At 42.0% G+C, this 11,963-nt stretch overlaps 1 protein-coding gene across 2 annotated transcripts in view; it reads left to right on the plus strand.

Annotated features, from left to right (window-relative positions):
* The first annotated feature begins 624 nt into the window (after positions 1–624).
* Znf318 (zinc finger protein 318) overlaps positions 625–11,963 on the plus strand; it is a 36,712-nt gene continuing 25,373 nt past the window's right edge. Inside the window, exons 1-3 of one of the 2 annotated variants that reach the window (XM_027950456.2) lie at positions 625–1,212; positions 3,891–4,042; positions 10,147–10,786. In XM_027950456.2, the coding sequence (XP_027806257.1) occupies positions 754–1,212; positions 3,891–4,042; positions 10,147–10,786 (1,251 nt within the window). In that variant the 5' untranslated portion in view covers positions 625–753. The remainder of the gene's footprint in view (positions 1,213–3,890; positions 4,043–10,146; positions 10,787–11,963) is intronic. The other variant, XM_027950454.2, reaches the window with a different exon arrangement.

Here is an 11,963-nt window from a genome sequence, read left to right on the forward strand (position 1 = left end):
TTGGGCAGACTGGAAAGTAAACTGATGGTAGGGACGCTGCCTCTGTAGGGGCGCGGGCTTTGGTCGGTGCTCTTGTGGAGGCGCGTAACCTCCGACAGAATTAAAGTTTCGGGGGTGTTTATATTCTCACCATTTATAGTAACTTATCGTCTCCAGATACATTAACAGGGTTGGGGAGCAGGGAAAGCAATGAGTAAGCTCCCAAAGGAGAGCACCTAGAAGTCCCGACGCCTCGGGGATCCGCGGGAGATCTAGTCCAGCTCCCGCTAATCCCACTCTTTCGCCCCGCCCCTCGCGCGCCTTGGCCCTCGGCGTCACGTGACCCCCGGGGGTGGGGGAGGGAAATGGGTGGCTCGGCGGCCGCCATCTTGCGGGCTGGGAGGCGGAGCGTGCGGATCTCTGGGCGCGCGCTGCAGCTCCCCTCCCCTCGCCCAGCTTCCGCGCTCCTCCCCACATCTCAGAGCTTCAGTGGACACTCCCTGAGTAGAGAAGCGGGGAGCCCGGCAGGGCTCGGGGGTGTGTCGGGCGTGTGCTCGCGCCCTCCAACCGCCAGCTGCGGCCGCGGGAGCGCGCTCGGCCCGGTCCCAGGGGCGGCGCGGCGCGGCGCCGAGGGGAGGGGGCTACTCCGGCGACGGGGGCGGCGCGCGGAGGCCGTGGTGGCGGCGGCGGCTGCAGCTGTGGCGACGCGCTCGGGGCCCGCGTCCAGGGCGCCCCCGGGTCGGAGCTGCTGCCGTGGCCGCTGCTGCCAGAGCCATGTACCGCAGCAGTGCCCGTTCCTCTGTCTCCTCTCACCGACCTAAAGACGGCGGCGGAGGCGGCCCTCGCATCGGCCGCAGCTCCGGCTCTTCCTCAGGCCCGGTTCGCCGCACATCTCCGCCGCCGCCTTCCTGCTCCTCCTCGTTGCGGACTCCGGCTCGCCGGCCCCGCTCGCCTACAGGGCACCGTGGCCGCCGGGCCTCACCGTCTCCGCCACGGGGTCGCCGCGGCTCCCCGTCCCCTCCCCGCGGCCGCCGGGCCTCTCCTTCCCCTCCGCGGGGTCGTCGCGTCTCCCCGTCCCCGCCGCGGGCCCGTCGCGGCTCCCCGTCGCCACCGCGGGGCCGACGACTCTTCCCGCCTGGCCCTGCCAGCTTCCGAGGCAGCAGCCGCGGAGAGTCCCGCGCCGACTTCGCCCGGGACGGCCGCGGAGACCATCCAGGCGACAGCGGCAGCCGGGTAATCCCACCCCTTACCGGGATTTCCCCATACCCTGATCCACTTGCCCAGAGTTCCCGCTTCCAGAAACGCCCTCAGCCCGGGCGCTGCAAGGCCTCTAGACCGGGAGTCCTCGGCGACGCCAGAGCCCGAGGTCCCTGTCAGCCCCGGGAGCTTCGTTTATATAATAACGGACTAGGGACCCGCACGGGCGTGTGGTCGGGAGGGAGTGCTCCGTTTCCTGGCGAGAGGCTGTTTCTCTCACTCAGCGGAGAAGAGGTGGAAAAGTTTGCCAGGGCGAGGGGATTTTTATCCAGCCCTGTGTCTGGTTCTTTTTGGAGAGTTGACACTTCTTCGGGGCTCCGTGGGGTTTTACTCCCTTACACTCGAGCTGGCCTCTGGATCTTAGCAGAGCACAATGTCCATCTTTGTGGCGAGTCAAGGGACTCTAGCGGGATAACCTGTTAGGGGATCTAGATTGGAACTGCTTTCCGAAATGAAAGGAGCCTAACCACAGTCCTGATAGCTACTACCACTCGGTGAGTTGTAGGATGGGAACTGTGCTTAGTTCTTCACACGTTCTTTTTAACGCTCACAACCCTTTGAGGTGAAGCAAATATTGTTCCTTATTGTGCAGCTGATGAACCAACCCAGAGGCTTAAATAAATTGACCTAGGTGACACAGATGAGCCTGTGAAACTGTGGTGGAGCTGTGATTCAACTCACATGTAGTTCGCACAGCCCATGATTTTAACCGTTGTGTTTTATTGCTAGAGGAACAGAAAATGAGATTAAGAAATTTAATTTAGGAGACTGGGGGTATAGGTCAATGGTAGAGGGCTTGCCTAATCTGTGAGGCCCTGGGTTCTATCCCCAGCACCCAAAGGGGGGAAAAAGTTTTTAGTTTAGACATGATATTGACCTCTGTCAGAACCACCACTCTAGTAAGAGTTTCTGCACAGGGTCTGGTATTGGAATTTGTTTCATAAGTCTATCTTATAACCCGGTGACAAAGTTTCTGTTTTCTTGAGTACCTTTCTAACATGTATCCAGGTACTCTGGCTACTGTCATCATAGATGAATTGACTTGTCATTTTGTTAAGATTTTCAAAACCCAGCTGTGTCAGTCTGAATGTCAGTCACTGCAGAGGAAGCAAGGACAGAAAACTTGATTCTACAGCCTCCCCTTTTTTCCTATGTTAGTTTATTTGCTTCAGTCTTTTCTGCCACAAAATGGTATCACCTTTTGTTCAAGTCAGAAATTGTCATTGTCTCCCTTCTCCCCATATCTAATCTGTCATATTAACCATATCTGCCTAACCTATCATTTGTATCTCCAAATTACACCTTCGAAACTATTCTTTGCCATACCTTTTGTCCTATTACCTTTTCCCTGGATTGTTGGGTTTGGCTCCTTTACATTTCACTCTTACTATCCTCCAATTTATTCTGGATACAGAAATGAAAATGATTTTTTAAAACCCTCTTTTCATACATCTGATAAGTATTTATTAAGCATCTACCATGTATTAGGCAGGACAGTGAGGAAACCGACAAAAACTTCTGCTCTCAGTTTAAATTTTAGCAAGATGAATTGGAAATTAAGAGAAGTTAGAAATGGAGTTGCACATTTAGTGTGATTAAGTACAAGAAAAAATAAAGCAGAGAAAGGAATTAAAATTTTTGATAGGGAAAGCCTCCCAAGAAGGTGATTTGAGTGAAGATTGGTGAGGGTGTGAGCAATACATTGGAAGGCAAAATGTTAGATCATAGTATTTTCCTTGCTTAAAACCCATCTGTAGCTCTTATCCCAGTAAGAGTAAAAATCAGAATTTACTAACCATGGTTTCTGTTTATCTGTGTCACTTTTCTGTGGCCATACAGGCCTCTTCCTATTACCCCCAAAATTGTCAAGTAATTCTTTCCCTTCACCTAAAACATCTTTTTATCTTTTTTTGCAAGACTGACATCTCCTCAGGCATGGTCCAGATTAAATGATACCATCTCAGAAAATCCATATCTTACCTATCTGTAGTAACTCCTCCTTTTCCTGTCTTTCATGGTATCATGTTTTAATGTTATAGCACTTACTGCTATCAGAAGAACTTAAAAAACAAAACAAAAACACCTGTTTTTGGCTTGCATCCTTCACTAAAATGTGTAGGTTCTGAGAGCACCTTTCTGTTTTAATGTCCATTAAGAATCAGAAGTCAGGGCTGAGGTTGTGGCTCAGCGGTAGAGTGCTTGCCTAGCACGTGCAAGGCCCTGGGTTCGATCCTTAGCACCATATAAAAATAAATAAAACAAAGGTATTGTGTCCACCTACAACTAAAAAAAAATATATATATATATATATATTACAAAAAAAAAATCAGAAGTCAGGGCTGGAGTTATGACTCAGTGGTAGAGCGCTTGCCTAGCACATGTGAGGCACTGGGTTTGATCCTCAGCACCACATAAAACTAAATAAATAAAAGTATTGTGTCCACCTACAACTAAAAGAATCAGAGGTCATTGTTTGGGAGGATTGGAGGTGTGGGCTTTTCTAAGAAAATGAAAATTTAAAAGATGCTTTTTAAAGTAGTTTCTATCAATATTTCTCATCTTGTTGAACCACAGCTTTGTGAGTAGGGAGAACATTTTTAGGCATAGTGACATCTTGACCATATTACTACCATATAATTTTTTTACTTTTGTAGAGACGCTCTCCTAGTCTGCGTTCTGACTCTTCTTTAGAACAGAGCTTAAGGATCACTGTTGGCAATGACCACTTCTGTGTTAGCACACCAGAACGTCGTCGGCTTAGTGATCGGCTGGGGTCACCAGTGGATAATCTGGAGGACATGGACAGGTAGGCTTCACTAAGGCAGGTGCACTATACTAGTACTGGAAGGCTGAAAGTTTGCTGTTTTCCACATAATGTAGTTGAAAGGATGGTGCCAGCACTTATTCCCTATGTCTATGTGTCCAGAACAAAGTACCACATTGGAAAAGGCTTTGTGAATGGAGAAAAAATACTGAGGATATGGAGACTGTTTCTGAATGAACTGTATGGTGGAAATGATTTTTAAAAACTCATCTTGGTATGGATAAAAAGAGTATGTTGAAGGGTCATAATCAGAATCCCTGAAATGAAAAATAGTTGAAATAGCATGGATTGTAAACTATTGTAAAGGTGTGAAGAATGTCCCTTATACAAAAGAAAATTCTGAACACAAAAGGAAAAAAAAATTTTAACAGTGTTTAAAAAAACAAACTTCAAAAGTTTATCCAAACCAAAATATAGATTCAAAAGGGTTTATATAAATTCATGTCTAATATATGTGTGAATGTTTACTGTATAAAGTGATAATAGAGGTTTTTAAAAATGTTCATTTACTACTTTACAACTCTTGAGTGCTAAGGAAGAGCAAATGCATTTCACAGTTATCCATATAGCAAGTACATAATAACATTAGGCGTTATTCACCTCAAAAGCCAAACTAGTTAGGATGGGAGTTCAGGACAGCCCTTTTTCTCAGAGCTGAGACCATGTCTGTTATGGTCTTTGTCCAGCACATTGGGAGTTTTCATAAATGAAGTGAATCAAGGAAGTATTCTTTCTGAAATTGTTCAGTAGTGAACAGAGCATAGACAGTGAAGTGGAGACTGCTAGGCAGGAAGTCTGAGGACAGTGCTGCTATTGCTAATATTTACTTCAAAGCTCCAGTGGCTATGTTTGCAAAGAAGCAAGGGAGGAGAGTCTTATGTCATAATACTGAAGCTTCTGAAGATAGGTCTTCAAGGTATGTGTCTCTTAATTGAGGCAATAAGCTCTCGACCTTCCAGCTGCTTCTATTTTGGGAGATGATTGAATAGTCATTGTGGGTAGGTGGTGCTTGGTGTGATTCTCTTTTTTCCTTGCTAAGGTTTTTGAGGTATCTTCACCTCCCCTTTTCATAACTTTGTTATCTATGTGTGCTTCAGATAACCAATTGTCTTTTAAAAGTTATAAAATTTTCCTTTTACAGAGTTTAGGACTGTGATCTTTTTTTTAATAGAATTATGTGTTTTAGAGAGACTAGTCTACTTTAAAGAAATTGAATTAAGGTTCTGAATGGAGGTTATAGGACCATTCTTTACACCTTACCACCTATACAGTTCCTTTTCTCTTGCTCAGTATGATTTGTATGGATAATTACTATCCATTTAAAACCAGCCCATAGTACCATTGGCATGCTCAAGATGCCTCCTGACAGTGAGACTAGTCTTTAGCTAATAAAATAGGCCATTTCCATTCTTTGTACATACATGTTTAGTTTTTTTTTTTTCTTCTTTTTTTTTTGGTACCAGGGATTAAACTCAAAAACACTCGACCACTAAGCCACATATGTAGCCCTATTTTGTATTTTCCTTAGAGACAGGGTCTCACTAAGTTGCTTAGTGCCTTGCCATTGCTGAGGCTGGGGCTTTGAACTTGCAACTCTGTCTCTAGCCTTCTGGGCACTGGGATTATGGATGTGTGCCACCAAGCCCCGGCCATGTTTAGTTTTTTATTTGCTTTATTCTCTTTCTTCCTTGTTTGAATCTGTTAAGTTTTGTATAGTTTGGGTGACAATCAAGTTACCCAAGTCAAGGGTTGTTAATATCTTTTCCTTAGTGGGCTGGGGTTGTGGTTCAGTGGTAGAGTGCTTGCCTAGCGCATGTGAGGCACTGGGTTCAATCTTCAGCACCATATAAAAATAGATAAAATAAAGATATAAAAAAATCCTTACCTTAGCATCCTTATAACTGACTATAAGTTGTTCTGAAAATGGAGCATGAATAGATTGAATGAAAAATTCTAAGCCTTTTGGCTTCTAAAGACTAGTAAATAGGACTGGGGTTGTGGCTCAGAGGTAGAGTGCTCACCTAGCATGCATAAGGCACTGGGTTTGATCCTCAGCACACATAAAAATAAAATACTGTGTCCACCTAAAGCTAAAAAATAAATATTAAAAAAAGATTAGCAATTACAAGGTTAATTTCTCCTGTTTAAAGTTGTTTTGGGATTAAATATTCCATTTTTGGAGTTCTCATATCCTGACAACTCCTTGTCCTGCTAAAGATTGATGAGGTAGGAATTTTTTTCCCTTTAATTTACTTAGGGAAAAGATAGAAGTAGACATCTTTCTTGAGGACTCAGCAAAGTAAAAGAATAGAGAGTTTAGGCTTTAAAGGACATGTGTGTGTGGTACTGGGGATTGAACCCAGAGCCTCATGTATGCTGTGTAAGCACTGTACTCCTGAGCTGAGCTACACTCCCAGCCCTGAACAACCTTTTTTTAAATTCAGATATATTTTTAAAATCACTTTTATTCAGATATAATTAATATGTCATATAAATTGACTCATTTAAAGTGTATAAGTATATAAGTTTTTAGTATAATCACAAAGTTACACATCTATCAGGACAATTTTATGACATTTTTGTTATGCCAGAAAGAAATTTGGCACCCATAGCCATTATTCCCCTCACCCTACTCTCAGCCCTTGGCAGTCACTAATCTATTTTCTGTCTATAGATTTGCCCATTCCAGATATTACATATAAATAGAAGAATATAATACATAGTTTTTTATGTATTTCTTTCACTTAGAATAATGTTTTTAAGATTCATTCATGTTTATATTTTTCTTTTTTATTGCTGATAATATTTCCTTATATGCATATACCACTCTTCCTTTTCAACAATGGTGAATGGATGGGTAACATTGGGTTGTTTTCACTTTTTGACAATTATGAATAATGCCACTATGCACTTCAATGTACAAGCTTCTTTTTGGTGCTGGGGATTGAACCCAGGGCCTCATGTATGTATGCTAGGTAGTTGCTGTACCACTGAGCTATGCCTCCAGCCCTACATGTTTTAACCTGTTTAATGGAAATTTAAAAACAAAAAAGTGGAGCAGTTACTGTCAACACCCATGTACTACATGCATCCAACAATCAGCTTTTTAATAGATAGACCTTATTTTAGAAAACAGATTTAGCTAAGGCTTTCAGAGTGTTCTTTACTGGATTATATCAGCCTACAGAAGGTGTGATCCTTTTTAGGACTTACTTTTTTTGCAACCAGTTTCCTTTTTGATGCCTTGGGATCCCTGAGGAAGGAGAACATGAGCTTCTAGTAAGCATCCTGATTTCTGACTATATTGACATGATAGCTTTTTTTTTTTTTTTTAAACTATTCATATGAGTTCTTTCATTGTATGTTTCCTTTTACTGGAGATTCCAAGTCTGGACTGAGGCTTTCTGAGGGCCATCTTATTCTTCTAGCTTCTTGATAATTAGTGTTCCATTAGATGATGAACTAGTATTCCATTTTGTGGTTATATGTAATAGTTCTAGTGGAGAGCTGAATGTGAGAGCTTGGATGAATTTGCCACTAACCATGTAGCTTGAGTTTTTTCCCCCACACCAATATGTATGGTAGATAGTGTTTTAGTGATGTAGTAATTCCTCTCCAAACATAGGTGTTCATGGTTGATAGATACAGGGTAAAATTATTTGCTCCAGTTATGTTTGATTTCAGAGATCAACCTTGATCCATTCACATACCTTTATGTTTCAGGGTAAGTTGATACCTCAAAATCCCCCAGATTCCTTGGGAAGGAAGTGGGAAACAGAAATCTATATTCCCAAAGGTGGAATTCTTTGTAGAGAGGTGATGAAGTTTAACCTTGGTAACCTTTCATAAATTTATTTACAGCTATTGTCCAATTCTAGAACTTTGAACAGAGGCAGGGCTGGTGAAGAAGAAAAGGCAACTTTTTGATGTTCTGTTAAGGTAGTTTCAGGGATGAGAAAACAACTGTTTTTTTTTATTTAAATAGTTTTTAGTCATTGATGGACCTTTATTTAATTTATTTATTTGAATGTGGTGCTGAGAATTGAACCCAGGGCCTCACACGTGCCAGGCAAGCACTCTACCTCTGAGCCACCACCCCAGTCCCAAGAAAACAACTATTAAAAAAAAAAAAAAAGGAAAGTCATTTTTAGAAACAACAACAACAAAAATGTAGCTATTATAAACTGTAGAAGATACCAATATTTGCCATCTCTAGATAATTTTTGATGGAATATGAGTGTCGTGGAAGTACTTTTATTTTTTTATTCAAATTACTTAAAATTTACATGCTTAAAGTGCTAGAGGATCTTTTTTCTTTTTTTTTTTTTAGTTGTAGATGGATACAATATCTTTATTTTATTTATTTAATTTTTTTTAAAATTTTTTTTTAAGAGAGAGTGAGAGATGGAGGGAGAGAGAGAGAGAATTTTTTTTTTTTTAATATTTATTTTCTAGTTTTCGGCGGACACAACATCCTTGTTTGTATGTGGTGCTGAGGATCGAACCCGGGCCGCACGCATGCCAGGCGAGCGCGCTACCACTTGAGCCACATCCCCAGCCCTCTTTGTTTTATTTTTATGTGGTGCTAAGGATCGAACCCAAGGCCTCGCATGTGCTAGGTGAGCGATCTACCGCTAAGCTACAACCCCAGCCCGAGGGTCTTTATTTCCATGATTTAAATAAAAAACTTTCTTTTTTAGATCATAGAAAGTCTGTGACCATAATACCCAAAAAAGGTTAAGTCTGTTGTGTGTGGTATAGAGCTCTAAGCTGAAGGGACAACTGTTTCTTCCTGGATTTAACCTTCATTCTACCAAGGGCTAAGTCCTTTATATTTCTAAAATAGAAACATACAGTGAGCCAAATCATCATTCACTTTTTTCTGGGCCCAAGATTAGCAAAGTGCTTGTGGATATCCAGGTAAGACAGGGAAATGGGTGACAAAACAGTTTTGTGATCTTTAATTTTCTCCACAATGACAAGTCTTTTTTCCAAATGAAATATATATAGGGGGGCCGGGGTTGTGGCTCCATGGTAGAGCACTTGCCTAGCATGAGTAAGGCAGTGGGTTCAATCCCTGGCACCATATTAAAAAAAAATAATAAAAAAGTATAAAAAATATCTATCTATATATAAAATATATAGGGCTGGGATTGTGGCTCAGCTGTAGAGAGCTTGCTTAGCATGTGCAAAGCCCTGGGTTTAAACTCAGCACTACATAAAAATAAATAAAATAAGGTATTGTGTCCAATTACAGCTAAAAAAAATAAATATTAAAAAAAATATCTCGTGGGGGCCAGGGTTGTGGCTCAGCGGTAGAGTGCTTGCCTAGCATGTGTGAGACACTGGGTTTGATCCCTGGCACCACATAAAAATAAATAAAAGTTAAAAAAATCAGATAAACCTAATATGTAGACATAAAATTGGGGCTAATAGAATTTAAATAGGGTAGAAAGTCTACAGCTCTTCTGGTTCTGCTTTCCTAGCACCTCTTTTATTAAGACAGCTCCTAAGTACTCTTTAGATCTCTGTGGAACACAGCTTTTAAAAAACATTATTCTGGACTGGTGTTTCTCAAACTTTAAAGTAAATACAAATTACCTTGAGATCTCACTAAAATGCAGATTCTAGTTCAGTAGGCATGGGGCTGAGCTTAAGAAGTAAGTTCCCAGGTAATGCTGCTGCTGCTGATCCAGACCACACCTTCAATAGCAAAGAGCTAGAATTTAGCTAGTGTGGATTGTGTAATCAGGGACTCTTTGTAGTCTGTTGGTGTTTTCACATCTCCCTGACCGTCATACGATACTCTGAATCCCTAGTCTAATCAAAGAGGTTAGCCTAAGAGTTCTATCTAGATGTATTGGTAATATTAGCCCTTGGTTAGTAGCTGAAGCTACCTATGCCCCCAGAGGAAAGGGAGAAGAAATGTTTTATTATCGCATATCGATATGTTCTTGGACTCTGTGATCATTGTCTTTTTCCCTAAGCATTCTGTAGCCCCCTTGTCAAATATCAATTTCTTAGACTTCACTGGTCTTATTCTTTCCAAGTCCATTATATTCAATGATGCTTGTCTCTTTTCTCAGGGATGACTTGACTGATGATTCTGTCTTCACTCGAAGCTCCCAATGTTCTCGGGGTCTCGAGCGATATATTTCCCGGGAGGAGGGGCCTCTTAGTCCCTTCTTGGGACAACTTGATGAGGACTACCGAACAAGAGAAACTTTCCTTCACCGATCTGAGTATAGTCCCCATGTCAATTGTCATGATGAACTGTTGCGGGGAACAGAACGAAATAGAGACAAACTCAAAGGCTCCTACTCTATGCGAGCTGAGGAAAGGAACCGAGAGGCCAAAAGGCCCCGTTATGATGACACAGAGAAGATACACAGCATGGGAGGGGATCACCCAAGTTTTACATCAGGGACACGCAACTATCGACAGCGTAGACGAAGCCCAAGTCCTAGGTTTCTAGACCCTGAGTTTCGAGAGCTGGACCTTGCCAGGAGAAAGCGAGAAGAAGAGGAGGAACGAAGCAGGAGCTTGAGTCAGGAGCTGGTGGGAGTTGATGGTGATGGCACTAGCTGTTCCATTCCTGGACTGTCAGGTGTCCTAACAGCATCAGAGCCAGGATATTCTTTGCATCGGCCTGAGGAAGTGTCTCTGATGCCTAAGAAGTCCATTCTGAAGAAGCGGATTGAGGTGGACATGGAGCCTTCTGTGCAGGTCTCTGTTGCATTTCTTCTAGGGGCTCTTGCTGGATCCTTTAATGTCTTAAAGCCTGGGTACATTCCTGGGGGCTGTGTCCCTAATGGTACCTTTGTAATATATGCTGGACCAATATTGTTAAATGTCTGTTAGCTATACCTTCCAGGATTCTTTAAATGAAATTGTAGGCCTCATAATACATCTGTAAAGGGCTTCTGTTCTCTTAAGATTTTTAAACAGACTTTTTAGGGAGTATTTCCTTAAATTGGATAACCCTGTAAGAATCTTTGAATATGGGTTTCTTGGAAATGGAACTTGAAGGGCAATGTTGAAGAGATGATCTGAATTTCCTCATCTCTCTTATATATAATATGTATATATAATATATATTTTTGCAATATATAATATATATATATATATTTAGTTGAAAGATGGACACAATACTTTTATTTTACTTATTTATTTTTATGTGGCTGAGGATTGAACCCAGTGCCTCATGGGTGCTAAGTAAGCACTCTACCACTGAGCCATGACCCCCAGTCCCCTCATCTCTGTTTAGAGGGAAGGCAAATGTATGAGTTGTAGGATACTAGACCAGAAATCAAGTGATTCTGATTTTGGACCCACCTCTACCACCAGTTTATTGTGTGATTTTTATTTTTTATTTATTTATTTTTTAATATTTATTTTTTAGTTCTCAGCGGACACAACATTTTTGTTTATATGTGGTGCTAAGGATCGAACCCAGGCCGCACGCATGCCAGGCAAGCGCTCTACCGCTTGAGCCATATCCCCAGCCCTTGTGTGATTTTTAAACAAGTTACTTCACCATTCTGAGATTTGATATTTTTTGTTAACGTATGAAAAGATGGCCAGGCAAGACCACTAGTTTAGCTAAAGGCTTCTGAAAAAGTGCAAAAGAGCTCTAAAGAAGCAAGGGGAGGCTGACCAGTTTCCAGAGTTTTCAGTCTCCACTTCAAAGCAGTGCCACTTATATATATATTTTTTCTTTGGGGATCCATGGAAATGAAAACAACTTAGGGGATCTCTAAAATCTTTTTGAATTCAAATTCCTTGGTAAAGACCAAAACAAATGAGCAAAGGTGAAGATGCCATCCAATATGCCTCATTTCCTGTTTCTTCTAATTACAGCAGAGACATCTGAAGATACAGGGACCCAAATCTTGAACTAGGC

This window comes from Marmota flaviventris, chromosome 6 (assembly GCF_047511675.1).
Source record: "Marmota flaviventris isolate mMarFla1 chromosome 6, mMarFla1.hap1, whole genome shotgun sequence".
Taxonomy (NCBI): Eukaryota; Metazoa; Chordata; class Mammalia; order Rodentia; family Sciuridae; genus Marmota; species Marmota flaviventris.